The sequence below is a fragment of the Vespula vulgaris genome, chromosome 7 (assembly GCF_905475345.1).
Source record: "Vespula vulgaris chromosome 7, iyVesVulg1.1, whole genome shotgun sequence".
Lineage (NCBI taxonomy): Eukaryota > Metazoa > Arthropoda > Insecta > Hymenoptera > Vespidae > Vespula > Vespula vulgaris.
The window spans coordinates 4,903,669-4,917,921 of record NC_066592.1 but is presented as its reverse complement, the minus strand read 5'-3'; the positions used below and the strand labels follow the sequence as shown (position 1 = coordinate 4,917,921).

General features: G+C 30.0%; 3 protein-coding genes across 13 annotated transcripts; 2 read left to right on the top strand and 1 right to left on the bottom strand.

Moving 5' to 3' along the window:
• Positions 1 to 1,034: 1,034 nt before the first annotated feature.
• LOC127065413 (serine/threonine-protein kinase Pak) lies at positions 1,035 to 7,593 on the bottom strand. Of its 8 annotated transcripts, none has more exons than XM_050997710.1 (10): positions 6,327 to 7,593; positions 5,334 to 5,529; positions 5,026 to 5,037; positions 4,385 to 4,553; positions 4,164 to 4,314; positions 3,972 to 4,089; positions 3,602 to 3,888; positions 3,008 to 3,503; positions 2,695 to 2,913; positions 1,035 to 2,626 (listed from the first exon to the last, which is right to left on the bottom strand). In XM_050997710.1, exons 1-10 carry the CDS (start codon positions 6,380 to 6,382, stop codon positions 2,591 to 2,593), a joined length of 1,740 nt encoding a protein of 579 aa, XP_050853667.1. In that variant the 5' UTR covers positions 6,383 to 7,593; the 3' UTR covers positions 1,035 to 2,590. The 8 variants fall into 8 exon arrangements, with proteins under 8 accessions (XP_050853667.1, XP_050853660.1, XP_050853661.1 ...); XM_050997703.1 differs by having other exon boundaries at positions 1,035 to 2,603; XM_050997704.1 differs by having other exon boundaries at positions 1,035 to 2,603; positions 3,972 to 4,080.
• Positions 7,594 to 8,550: 957 nt separating this feature from the next.
• On the top strand, positions 8,551 to 10,758 carry LOC127064979 (ras-related GTP-binding protein A). Its single transcript, XM_050996724.1, has 6 exons — positions 8,551 to 9,059; positions 9,175 to 9,274; positions 9,347 to 9,731; positions 9,848 to 10,063; positions 10,130 to 10,245; positions 10,332 to 10,758. Exons 1-6 carry the CDS (start codon positions 9,048 to 9,050, stop codon positions 10,421 to 10,423), a joined length of 921 nt encoding a protein of 306 aa, XP_050852681.1. The 5' UTR covers positions 8,551 to 9,047; the 3' UTR covers positions 10,424 to 10,758.
• A 256-nt stretch (positions 10,759 to 11,014) lies between these two features.
• On the top strand, positions 11,015 to 13,952 carry LOC127064980 (beta carbonic anhydrase 1). Of its 4 annotated transcripts, none has more exons than XM_050996726.1 (6): positions 11,015 to 11,163; positions 11,245 to 11,502; positions 12,195 to 12,279; positions 12,678 to 12,820; positions 12,911 to 13,102; positions 13,175 to 13,952. In XM_050996726.1, the coding sequence occupies exons 2-6, from the start codon at positions 11,410 to 11,412 to the stop codon at positions 13,382 to 13,384; spliced, it is 723 nt and encodes a 240-aa protein (XP_050852683.1). In that variant the 5' UTR covers positions 11,015 to 11,163; positions 11,245 to 11,409; the 3' UTR covers positions 13,385 to 13,952. The 4 variants fall into 4 exon arrangements, 2 of the variants coding, with proteins under 2 accessions (XP_050852683.1, XP_050852682.1); XM_050996725.1 differs by having other exon boundaries at positions 12,633 to 12,820; XR_007781879.1 differs by lacking the exons at positions 12,911 to 13,102; positions 13,175 to 13,952 and having other exon boundaries at positions 12,195 to 12,391.
• Positions 13,953 to 14,253: the final 301 nt, after the last annotated feature.

The window sequence follows — 14,253 nt, the reverse complement described above, 5'->3', positions numbered from 1 at the left end:
GGTACAAGCTTTGTACTTTTGTTTATGTAAACAGATTCATTAACAAGATGATCATTTGCGAACAATTATGCATCTAAATACATTTTGTATTTTGAAATTTGGACATAGTCAAGTATATTTTATATATTTAATGCATCTCGATTTATCATTAAAAAATAAATCTTAACAGTAATTAGCTATAAACTGAGAGAAGAAATATCTTTTATAATTGTCATAATAATAATATGATCAGACAAAATGGATGGTATATATATATATATATGATCTCATACATATATATATATATATACACACACGCACATATATATGATTCTTTTCAAGATATTTGTGAAAATGCAAGACCTCGCTCGTTATTCCTGATCGAGCTAATTTATTTGGATCCTAATTTATAAATTCGTTTACATGATGATTAATACTACATGTGCAGTTATTTCCTTTTTTATGTTGCTTAACACATCATTTACTTTCAATTAATTTAGAGTGATTACTAAAAGAAAATTAATACATGCGATGCTTATTCTCGTGAAATACTGACACACAAAAATAATACATTATATCATAGTCCCTGATTTTTTAAAGATAGTTTTTTTTATCCAATTTTAGCATGACTTCGAATTTGTCGTAAACACGACATAAATCGAGCCATTTTGTCTGTCAATTGTTAATTAGACTTTACTAATTGTCATTAAAAAACTAATCAGGCTTCTTATTGACAGTTCTATGGAAGAATAAAACTGCTGAATATTAAATACATTATGTTTTTTTCTTTTTTTTTTTTTAAGGAAATAATTATACGTTTTTGCTTTTTTTTCCTTTTCTTTTTATATGTAATATATCAGTGATTTTTTTGTATCAATAATTACTGTACTCTCATGAAGTTATTTTAAGTGTCAAAAATCGCATATGACGCAATCCTATACGTAATGAAATTATTAAAAATTACAGAAATTGCAAAATCTAAGTCCCTTAAACTAAATATAGATAATTTTAATTGTAATGACATGATACTTTGAAAATATAATACAATTAGGAAAGACATTTTAGTTGCTCTGTTTAATATGGTACAACCATTTGGAAACCTTATATATAACCGTTGACGTGATTCTACATGTTGGTTTCTGATGGTTCATCAAAATAAATGATACATTTTAATGGTTCAAGATTATAAGGAATCTAGCATGAATATCTCATGCTTCTAAACATGACAACAGGCACTTTATAGTGTCACAAAATGCTCCTACGTTTGAACCTTGTTTTAAAATTTCGTCGATCATCCGTTCATTTGTTTTAAGACACGTTAATGATAGTAGATTTGACCTGTAATGAAGAACACACGTGACCGGACAACATTTGTCCATATAAGAATGTTCTTATTAACTAATGTTTTAGTAAGAAGGCCTTATATATCTTAACGTGTCTTATAGCAATGCAAATGAGAAAAAGTACTTACTTTTGTTTATCTTAATATTATAAAACAGTAATCTTGATTTGCAAAAATGAAATACTCTAACTGCATAAAGCACAAATAACTCAATTAGCGATACTATATATATATATATATCTATATATATCTATATCTACACATATATATACTATATATATAGATATAGATATATATATACTAACACAATACGATGATTGTGACATCCAAGATAAAAAAAAAATAGTAAGGCATTTTTAGTTTAATAAAACATAGTTCTGCGTATCAACATTTGATTATAAGAACGTGATTTTTGAGAACGTTTAAAACAAGTTAGGCTATCGCTTATATATATATCTATGTCATATTGACAGACAAAAAGATTGAAAACATATTGCTCTGCTCCTCATAACTTCATTCGAAAAATATAAGTCTGACATGAAGACCAATTTACTTTTCTCCTACAATTTTTTTTGTCAAACCATAATAATGTATTAGAATAAGTCTTATGTACTTGTTCACATTTGTTTATGGTATTATCTAATAAGGATCCTTGCTATAAATAATGTGTGTTTGTAGCTAACTCTGATCTTCAACTTTAGAGTCAATAATACTATTTTTACATCTTTAGAAAATAACTGACAGACACTTATCTATCCTTGATGATGAATGTTGATAAAAAAAGCTTTTCAGGCAATATTTACGTCAACTTACGTTCGTTCATTTTTCAACATCTATTTAATTCGACGTTAGAAATTTTTAGCAATCAATACACATCATCGAGGCAAACAAGGTTTCTGCCGTCAGATCGTTCACAGTTCCTCTGATTTAACTTTTTCTCCTCACAACATGCGAGAGTCGAGCAATTTAAAAACTTTGAAACCATTTCTCGATACTCTTCACGTATCGGATAAGTTCTATCTATTTATGACCTATATATATATATAATATATTTATATATATATATATTTATATATGTTTATTTATTACATATATATTATTGAATTATTGTGCCGTTTCCGTTTTGGGAGGGTGGTTCGTTATTCTTTCACATAGTCATATTTATGATCACTTTTGACCATAGTCTTTCACTACTCTTTCAATGACCTTTAGCAGCCTCTTTTGCTGCCATAATTAAAGGTGTTAAGGAGGCTAGTGGCCTTGCTAACTTCAAAAAAGGATGCTGTAAAGGAATGTCAAATATGTCTAATGGTACAATAATAACATTATTAAACACAACAGTAAATTATCTTTCATCAACTCAAGTGTATTACCTTTAATAACTCTGAAGCTGCAGATCGTTTTTCAACTTCAACTTCTAAACATTGGTCTAAGAAATCTTGGAAGATACCAGATAATTTATCCTTCTCTTTAATTTCTGGTTTTCCATTTGTTGCAATTAAATACAATGCTCTTAATGGATTTTCATTTAAATATGGTGGTTCTCCTTCTATCATTTCAATAGCCATTATTCCCAATGACCATATATCTACCTGTTTTTCAATAATTTTAATTTAATAACTTAATAATCAATATCAACCGATTATTGTATATAATAGTTGTATATAATAGTTAATATTTATCCACCTTTGGACCATATTGCTTTCTTGTAACTACTTCAGGTGCCATCCAATATGGAGTTCCAACCATTGTAGTTCTTTTACTTTGTTCTGGAGAAATTTGTGCACAAAACCCAAAATCAGTTAACTTTACACCCCCATCTAGACCAAGTAGGATGTTGTCAGACTTAATATCCCTATGTATAACCTGATTACAATGAAGGAACTCCAATGCTTGTAAGACTTCTCTGCATACAGCAGCTATTTGGCCCTCATCCATACAAGTTTCAGTCACGACGTCAGTTAAACTACCACCAGGTAAATATTCCATTACTACCCATAGTTCTTCTCCCACTAAATAACTATCCAAATAATTTACAACATTCGGATGTTTATTCTCCCGCATAACTAAAATTTCATTTATTATCAATTCTTTTTTCGGCTGTTGTGAAAGATTCATTTGTTTTATTGCAACTTCCATTCCTGTTGATGTTTCAATTGCTGTGTAAACTGTACCTGAAGCACTGATGGTAAACACACATTTATTTTGTTGTCTTTTTTTTCTCTGTATTAGATATTATACTCTAGACAAAATATTATGGAATTTATATTTATGACTTACCCTTGTCCTATTTTCTCCATTTTTGTATATTTTCTATTTGGATCTCCCACACTTACAATTGTCCTAAGCTTTTCTAGTATTTCATCATCCGACATTTTCTTTTTTCTTGCTTTATCACTTTGTGCTGGTCGTGTTTGATCAGTCGTAGTCGATGTCGGTGTTGCTTGATTTTTATTTCTATCTAACTGTGATTGATGTTGTTGTTGTTGTGGTGTTCCATTTCTTTGAGGTGACCCCAGTGTAGTTGCCAGTGGTGGAGGTGGTTCTTCTTCTATAGGCTTTGTATACTGGATATTTGAATTTAATATTTTATAAAATCGATCATATAATTATCTCATATTTTCATGATTGTACATATTAAAAAACTTACTATTGACTTTGTACGTTCTGGCCTTGCAGAAATAGGCGGAGGTGGTGGTTCATCTTCTTGTTCAGAACTAGTTGCACAAGCATCAGTTGGTGTACTACTGGGACTACTGCTGCTTACTCTGTAATGTTATTGTTTCTCAGCAAATATTTAACTAATAGTTATTTCATAATGTAAAGATTGTAAAAGGCTCACCTGCTCAATGAATGTTGAGAGTGAGAGCTTCCTGAAGCCTGAGACATAGCCTGTCCACGAATAGTTCCTACACCTGTACCAACAGTAACACCCATACTTCGCGGACTACTTGCTCTTTCTATTGGAGCTGGGTGTGCAGTTTGAATGATATCTGTATTATTAATATAACAAGTACAAAAGATTTTTCCTTATAAAAAAGAAAATTCATATTATAAACTTACCTACAACTCCAACCATCTTAGTTGTAGTCATGTACTTAGAACCTTTTGTTTCTTTACTGCTACTATCATACCAGTTTAAAACATCCAAGACAGCTTGTGGGTTTTTCTTTTGCTCTTGTTTACTAATATTACTGGACATGAGAAGTCTTGCCCAAGCTTCTGGCATCCCCTATGGATGATAATTTTATATTTTAAAACGGTAGAAGTCATAGTCATATTACAATAAGGGGAAGTCAAATGTAACAGGTAGGCAATGCTGGCTAGACAGATCTTACTCGCTAAAGAATTTGAAGAAAATATAGGGAAGATATAAATTATTAAGAATGAATATTATAGGATAAAACATGCAAATATAAGGTTTGTATAATCTGTTTAATATATTCAATAAATTTTTAATACAATTTAACGATCACCAAGATTCATTCTGCAGGAAAGCAATAATATCAGATGCCACGTTGCCTAAAGCTTATATTAATCTACAAAAGCATTTATGCTTATGAAGTCTATAACATATCTTACAATTTGAATTGAACGAAAGAATTAATTTTTCTCAACAGCAACGAAAACAAACTTTTAAACAAGATGTATGTACAAGGTAAAATACAGGCAAAGTAAGTCTGTGGTTATTTGAATTTACTTACTTTCAATGGCAGCTTGAAAGAAATAGTGTCTAGTTAGTTTTCCATGTGAGAAAATAATATGTATAAGAAGCTGAGACAAATTACCAAATTACCGTTCCACAATGTCCATACGTATGTGAAAAAATGTTTGAAATTTAATTTTTGTAGATACGGAAGATCCATATGAATATCTTAAATTCTATATTGCTTATCATTTATTTATCATATATTGTATTATTTGGATATTCCGTATCATGGTACAACAGCAAAGCAAGAAGCGAGTGCATTTTAAACGACGTTAAAAAGTAAGTAACAATAATGAAACATACCGTAAATTCACCGGTAACAGCATCAAATCCAACATGTACTGTGTGTTCAAAATTTGTTGGATAACTGATATTTGGTTTATCTTTATTTTCTTTCACCTTCATTTTGCCTTTTAATGTCTTTTTCTTACGTTCATCTGAATCTGGTTCTTTAGGTAGTGGGCGCATATCCACTGGCAAATTTGGTGCAGATTCACCTCTACAACATATTCATTATTTAATTATAATACCTTTTCATTTGATTTAATAAATAGCTATTAATGTGTAACTTTACAAAAATAATATGTATGTGTTATCTTATTAAAAGATGTAACAGATATAATAGAAATAAAAATCAATAAATTTACTACATTTATTTAGACTAAAATTATTTTTTAATCATTGTTTGTATAAATGTAAAAGACATTCTCAAACTGAAAAAAAATTGTTTATGTATTGTAAGTACATTAAAGGTACTTTTTTAAATATAATAAATGTATCATTCAAATAACACATTCAGATTTTAAAACTTGGTCCCCTACATTAGAATGTCATCGTATCTGAACTGAGATTTTATTTTTAGCAACCACTAAATTAGTGGTAGTTGTTCTATTTTTGGAAGATACAGACTTATGTATATTATAAAAAAAATAACAAAATTATTAACTATCATAAAATTATTGAATTATAATTGTGGCAACAGTTGATTATCAACTTAGTAACATAAAACAGCATTACTTTTAATCATTTCTTTGTTCATACATAAAAATATATAATTAAGAATTTTATAAAATATATAGAATACTATATATTATATATGTGTTATAAGACAGCAACATTAAAATAACCCATAATCCTTATTTACAATTTGTTATAGTTATTAAATTCCTTTTTATTAATTATGAGCTTAAAGTTAAGCGTAGCAATAGCTAATCAATATCCAGTAAAAAAGATCAGATAATACAAAGTAATATGTTTAGCAATAGAAATATATACAAATATGACAAGCACATGTACCTATTAGATGTCAGTCGTACAGGAGGTGCAGGAGGTTTATCTTCTTCGTCTGACATATTGCACCTGCTTCTTTCTCTTTGTTGCCAGTCTATTTTTCGTGGCTGCGTTTCTAATATTCTATTTAAAAATGAAACTATTCACAGCAATGCTTGTCAGAGTTCAATCAACAGTCTTATTTCCTAGACTTTTAGAAATTAAAGAGTTTAATCACAGTATACTAGAAATCTTGCTGGCAATAACACTGGTTCTAAGATTCATCGAGCACTACTATCATATTACAAAAATGATTTTTTCCTTGATGAACTGAGGACCTTTTTTCAGTGAATCTTCGTTCGATTAAATAACGTATCATAAATGAGAGGGAAGATATTAGATAAACCGGTAGAAGACATGGATCGGAACGAATAGCAAGATGCCTCCCCTCCCACCTCGTGGGTGTCACTCTTAAAAGGTTGCTCCAAAATGGGAAAGAAGGGAGAAAATTCGTCTCTCTTGGTATAGTTAAGAACGAACGGCGTCCTCGAACAGGTCAATGTCGCGACGATGGGGTATACTTGAAGACGGGGGACAGCCGGGCGCCTCGGAAGCGTGATTCACGCACGGGTGCAGGCAAAGCACCCCGCCGTATCCACGAATCTTTCTCCTTCTACTTGCTTTCTACTCTCTTCTTTCTCAGAGTCGCGTCGCGGCTATCTTTCTCGCCCCCACCCAACACACAGGAGCAGCCGCCACAGTCGCGGTTCTATTCTCTTCTCCTTTTCTATCTGCCACCACCGCCGCACTTGGCCGCACTTGGCCACACTCGCTAAGGAATGAATACGGTATATACCGTATATATATGGCGCCGCTTCAGCCACACGTCCGTGATGTGCCACGCTTGGACACGGCGGAGGTGGAATCACGCGGCGCTTCGCTCCTTTATCGATGCTACTTCATTTCGCGCTCATAATCGCAACCCGACGACGATCGGTTTTTCTATTTATTTCCCTACTTCTTCCTACGGCTCTTTTCGAGACCGATAAGAAGCTCGAATCACCGCCGTGGCGGCTCTCTATACTGCACAAGCGCCGCCACACTAGAATATGCTGCTATTTCTTCTTTACCTCTTTCCTATTCTATTCTTTCTTTCTTCTCTCCTTCTATCTTCGCTCTTTTTATTTTTTTCCGCTCTTCAGTGCGGTGATCCCTTCTATCTTTATCGTCTCTCTCTTTTCATCTTTTCTTGCTTTCACTCTCCCCAACCCCTCTTTCCTTTCCCGCTACACTCCATCTTTCACCGCTGGTGCCTCTTTTCGCAATACATGTATGATTATTGTCGTTATGTGGTTATGTATGCGTACAGATTGCTATATAGCTCATATTTCTTTGTACACTTTTGAACCGCATGTATGCGCGTTGTCACATGCGTATAATTCGATGTCTTAACATTATATTTAAATATAATCATTTTTTCACGATATATATTCATATTTCATTTACTTTTACATTAGATTGAACATTAAAATAAAGTTGTCGCCATTTTGGAATAACAGCACGTAATAAAGTAAATGTACTTTATTTTATTGATACTCGAAACAAATATGATTGTAATAATAGAAGGAAATCATCAAGTAGTATATAAATTATTATTATTATTATTATTATTATTATTTCTCTTTTGATGTAAATTTCATTTGTATTAACTCATTAATTAGAAGCTGATGTATTTTCGTTAGATTTTTACATATTTCATAATAAATACACTTTTCATAAATAGTTATTTATCTTGTCGATCAAATTTATATCATGATTTTTATTAAAAAAATTTTGTTTGATTTGTTTTTTGCTATCAATTTTTGCAGAAGTTTCGTATATTTATAAGGATATTCTATAATTATAAATATAAAAAACGCGGTTTTTGGATGGGCCATTTTAATGAGATCATTTATTGGTTAGTAAATAAAAACAATTAACCAATCAGCAAATTCCAGGTCAAACGACGTCCGATACTCATTGGTTCAGGAAAAACATATAATGTGAACTTTATACAATGTCTTTCGAGTTTAACAAAAAGTGGTGAACAAAAATTCGATTCTATTTAATTTAATGCCATTCTGACTTGTTATATATGTTTTAACAACATTTTTTAATTTCTTATATTTCGTATAAATGATAATTAATATACACTTGAAGTTTAATACATAAGAGATTTTATTCAAAATTAGTCTATATTTCCATTATCATTTAGGAATAAAATAAATTTGATTGAAAATATCACTGATTTTATAATGATTCATATAAAATAAAAATTAATTTCTTTTGTCATTGCTCTTTGTTTATGATTAATATACAAAAGTTATCTCTATATATATAATGATAACGACTTCATCAGAATAATATATGTAATACTCATTATTAGTAGAAGTAATTTTTTGTGTGTATTTGTGTATAGCAATATCGAATTTTCCATGTATTGTGATTCATTATCTTATAAAAGGAATATTATTGTTTGTGAGTTTTGCTGCTTCTATTGAGGAGGGCGTATCAGTTCTACGATTCTTTGAATCATTTTTAAATAAAGTCGTATAACCTCAAATGAGATTTGACATATGCTTGTTATTATGGAAATTATTTAGTTAATTGATTATTCTACATTTAATCGATTAATTAATAAGATTTCATCATAGACAAGTTATTATCATAAATAGTGTTACTTGAAGGAATTTGATCTAGAGATCCAAGATGAAGAAAAAGGTACAATGACTTTATATTGCAAAGTATTAGTAGTTAATAACAAAAGGCTATTATTAATTTTCCTTTAGTCTGTATATATAATATATATACATATATATATATGTATATTCTTTAGGTTTTGTTGATGGGTAAAAGTGGCTCAGGAAAGACGAGTATGCGTAGTATTATTTTTGCCAACTATATAGCACGTGATACTCGTCGATTAGGTGCAACAAGTAAGCATTTTAAATATATTATTATGATTTGTTACTTGTTTTATGTTATTAACTTGATTATATTCATAATAGTTGACGTAGAACATAGTCATGTTCGTTTCCTTGGAAATTTGGTATTAAATCTTTGGGATTGTGGTGGTCAAGAAGCTTTCATGGAAAATTATTTTGCATCTCAGCGTGATAATATATTCAGAAATGTAGAGGTGTTAATTTATGTCTTTGATGTGGAATCAAGAGAGTTAGATAAAGATATGCATTATTATCAGAATTGTTTAGAAGCAATATTACAAAATAGCCCAGATGCAAAGATTTTTTGTCTTGTCCACAAAATGGATTTAATTCAAGAGGATCAGCGTGATTTGATACTTCGAGAGAGGGAAGAAGATCTCAAAAGACTGAGCTTACCGCTTGGATGCACTTGTTTTAGGACTAGTATATGGGATGAAACTTTATATAGGTATGAACTGAGATTAAAGTAAATTTCATATATCTTAACTTAATATTTCTCTGAATATATTTCTTATTATTTAGTATGTTATTGCTTCTATTTATTATGAATCATTGATCTTGCAGAGCATGGTCTTCTATTGTGTATATGTTGATACCTAATGTAGAAGAATTGGAACAAAGTTTAAATCAATTTGCAAAAATAATTGATGCAGATGAAGTATTGTTATTTGAAAGAGCGACATTTCTTTTAATCAGTCATTGTGAAAGACAGCTTCATAGAGATGTACATCGTTTTGAAAAAGTTTCCAATATTATAAAACAATTTAAATTGAGTTGCAGGTAAAAGGAATATTTAATAAAATCTATTACACATTGAATAAATGATATATATAATTTTTTTTGTAGTAAGTTAGCAGCACAATTTCAAAGCATGGAGGTAAGAAATAGTAATTTTGCTGCTTTCATAGATGTATTCACATCAAACACATATGTGACAGTTATCATGTCGGATCCAGCTATTCGTAAGTATTTATCATTTTGATAATTATGTTATATGAAAGCTATTGTTTTACATAATTAATCAATTTTAAATAATTTTCTGTTTAAGCATCAGCAGCAACATTAATTAATATTCGCAATGCACGTAAACATTTTGAAAAATTAGAACGTGCTAGTCAAAGTTCAGCATTAAGTAGATAGAAGTCAGCTCGACCCAGGCGCATTGTCACCCGGGTCCAAACTGTTAATGACTGTTGAATCTAAGAGTCTGATGGAATGACCAATATTACATTCGGCAATTTATTTGCTGAAAATAATTCATCGAATAAATATAATATCCAGCTTTTATTATGAGCATTCATGACAGAAATATGAATAACTATACAGGGAATTTTTCTTAATTTTTTGCTCACAATCAATTGCTATGTTTGATGGTGCTGTAAGATTCTGTATCATCTCATAATAATTATGGATCCATGTAAACCTGTAACAAGTAATCCAGTATCAACAGCCATAAAGAAAATATTTTGATGGAATTATTTATAATGAATATCATTGATTTTGAATCCTAAATTACTTCATTTTTTAGATTGAACAATACTCTTGTAGTTCGATGTTATAGCGATATCTGATGTTGAATTTGTACAGCGGTTCTTATGATCTTCTCTAAAAAATATATATTTTCTTATACTACATTTAGTTTATTAAAATAATGTACAATCAAGACACGGAATTTACCAAGGTATAGGAGTAAATAGTAATTACAATGCATTCTCAACAACATGATATTAATATTGATACATGCATGTATGTTTTGTCTTAAATGGGTTAAATCTAATATTAAATTTGAATTGCGCTGCCTCGCACATAAATTAAGTAATTAATAATCTATGATTGATATTATGGATTAACGGCTGTAACTGTTTTTAAAGATAAATAAAGTAAGTATAGTCTAATAACCTTGCATTTATACATGAATAAATTATGTGTTTTCTAATTATGCGAATAAATGTAAAATATAGGCTAAAATTAATGCTGTCAATACTCTGGAAAAAAAGTCGATCAATAACAGAGATAATGAATGTTTCAAACTTCACGCCATTAAATCGACAAATGGCGGATTTGTGTACTATCATCGTTCTAAACGTAAGCAAGGCAATTAGTCTCTCTCGACGCGATTCGTAATAATGGATAGAATAATTAAGGGTATAATGAAATATAGACAATGTCATAGAGAAGGAATGGTGAAACAATTTCAAAAAGTCAGAGATCATCCCGAGGTACGTTGTCTATAATATATTTAACATATTTTTTAACGATGATTTATTACATTATTATACATGCTATTTTCTAACCTGTTTATTATTTACGATTTAATTATGAAAAACAATAATCGCATGTGATATAGATATTGAATAATTCGAATAACCAGTAAAGAAAACAATAAGATGTTACTATTAGAAAACAATCGACGATTTATTACAATTAAATGATTTACATTAATAATAACTACTGTGTCCCTGAACTGTTTTTAAACTTGTGAACTATTGATAAATATTTTTGTACAGTATCGAAAGATGTCTTATGTTTTTTAAATGTCCTTTGACATTTTCGTCATATATGGCTTTTACTATTACGATTTTCTACTTTATCGGCTGATTATTTTATTGTGGATTGGGAAATTTTTTTATCTACTTAAAATTTTTTTACGTAAAATTTCTATTTTTTTTTGGCGTAAATTCACGTTAACTTTAACATTATTAATTTATTTAAAATCTAAAGATTTTTTTTTATATAGATTATGTTACGTACGAGAAAAGATATGAAAATAGATAACAATACAAATTTTACGATAGGAATCGCGGCCTTGATAATTACCTACGAACAACGATACGATCGATAATTCTATTTGAACACGAATATTCGATTTTATTTATCTTATAATTGACTTTTGTCGTTCCTCTTATCACAGCCAAAAGCAGTATTCTTTACCTGCATGGATTCCCGGATGATACCAACTAGATTTACGGAAACGAATGTTGGGGACATGTTTGTCGGTACGAGACTTCATTATGACACTATCACACGCTATGTCTACTATCTGACTATTTCTATATGAAGAATCTGGAATTTCTAATGCATTGTGGTGTATCGGAGATTATCTATAAGGTGACGTTCCTCAAATGAATATTAATTGAACAAATGCAATTTGAGGAATATGTAGTATTATAAATTATATGATGTTATGCATTGTAGTTTCATTGATTAATATAATAAGATTTTGTTTTTAGTCTTGTTTGAGAATCGCACCTTTAAAGTACCGAAATACATTTGTTGCTAAAAAATAAAAATGTTGATCACTTGTGATGTCAAGTTTGATGATAGGAATTTGTTTTCCTTTCTTTTTTAGTAAGAAATGCAGGAAATCTGATTCCACATTCTCAACATTTCGTAGATGAACTCACTATGTGTGAGCCAGCTGCTTTGGAACTTGGTTGTGTTGTCAATGACATAAAACATATTATAGTTTGTGGACACAGCGATTGTAAAGCTATGAATTTATTGTATGCTTTGAAGGATGAAGAATTTGCCTCTCAGGTAGAGTTTCTTTTTATACTATGTCAAACATATATGTATATGCATTATTAGTCTATTGCCATAGAAAAGGAAATAATATCTGAATTTCAGATGAATCGAAGGATATCACCATTAAGAGCATGGTTGTGTGCACATGCCAGTAGCAGTTTAGCTAAATTTCAACAGCTTGAAATCACAGGCTTTCGGGAGCCGATTCTATTTCAAGCAGAAACGCCATTACGGAAATTTGTTGTTTACATTGATCCTGAAAATAAGTTTGCCATAGAAGACAAATTGTCTCAAGTAAGTAACAATTGATAGATATATATTCATTAGAGATGAATTTAGTTTAATATTTAATTGTTTTATACATAGATCAATACATTGCAACAGCTTCAAAATATAGCCTCTTATGGTTTCCTAAAGAAAAGATTAGAGAGACATGAATTACACATTCATGCATTATGGTTTGACATTTATACAGGCGACATTTATTATTTTAGTAGAGCTAATAAAAGATTCGTTGAAATAAATGAGTTGACAGAGACACCTTTGCTCAGAGAAATCAAGAAATATTATTCTTAGGCGTTTTGATCTTGAGATGGAGCTCAAAATCTCATGCTTTGCGATTTAATCGTGTAAAGATTCGTGAATTATCTTTCACGAGAGATCGCTCTGTGATTGCATTTTTTAGCCATTGTTAAATTTGATCGTCCAATTGTATGCGACGTACCTGAAAATAATGTTACATTTTTTATTTCTTTTTATATATAATACAATTTCTATTGATTTTATATAAGCATAATATTTCGAACAACGAATAGGAAACAATCATATTGAACAATTTATAAAATAATATATTTTCTTCTTTATCATTGTATTACACACACACACACACACACATATGTATATATCATAGTGCTATTACATGCATATATGTAATAGTAATTTGATGTTAAGAAAGCTAAAACTGCACAAAGTTAAAAAAAATGAAGCCTACAAAAAATGAAGATTATTTTTGGAAAACGTGATTTTAATAAGACGTATGTTACCTATAACTTAAAGAATTTATATCTATAGACATTATTTTCTTACGTATTGTACTTCTTAATTTAATGCAATATATATATATATATTATATTATGTACCTATATATATTTCTTTTTCTCATTTTACGACTTTTTCGATCTCTTTTATTACCAAAGTTTAACGCAATATTTTTTTGGAATAACATAACACGCAGGTAAAATTTGTTTAAAATTATTCTATCATTATTATTACTTTTCCGTAAAAGTAATTGATTTATTCAATGTGATATCGATCGATTCGAATGGGAATAGTCTTCAAGTAAATTGAAACGAAGGAATAAAAGCCAGAGGACGCATCCATCGAACGATGAACGAACAGCTTTGCGTTCGAAGGAATTAGAGCATGCCATTCCCGAAAGAGAAAGC

Excerpts from the sequence above, each read along its gene's own strand:
- LOC127065413 (XM_050997703.1), bottom strand. The coding sequence starts at position 6,382 with ATGTCAGACGAAGAAGATAAACCTCCTGCACCTCCTGTACGACTGACA. Across the intron at positions 5,530-6,326 it reads GTACGACTGACATCTAATAG|AGGTGAATCTGCACCAAATT; the intron begins GTACATGTGCTT and ends AATATGTTGTAG. Across the intron at positions 3,504-3,601 it reads ATGGAGAAAATAGGACAAGG|TGCTTCAGGTACAGTTTACA; the intron begins GTAAGTCATAAA and ends GTTTACCATCAG.
- LOC127064979 (XM_050996724.1), top strand. Across the intron at positions 9,275-9,346 it reads TCGTCGATTAGGTGCAACAA|TTGACGTAGAACATAGTCAT; the intron begins GTAAGCATTTTA and ends TATTCATAATAG. Across the intron at positions 10,064-10,129 it reads CAATTTAAATTGAGTTGCAG|TAAGTTAGCAGCACAATTTC; the intron begins GTAAAAGGAATA and ends TTTTTTTTGTAG.
- LOC127064980 (XM_050996725.1), top strand. The coding sequence starts at position 11,410 with ATGGATAGAATAATTAAGGGTATAATGAAATATAGACAATGTCATAGA. Across the intron at positions 11,503-12,194 it reads AAGTCAGAGATCATCCCGAG|CCAAAAGCAGTATTCTTTAC; the intron begins GTACGTTGTCTA and ends CTCTTATCACAG. Across the intron at positions 12,280-12,632 it reads TGTTGGGGACATGTTTGTCG|TAAGAAATGCAGGAAATCTG; the intron begins GTACGAGACTTC and ends TTTCTTTTTTAG.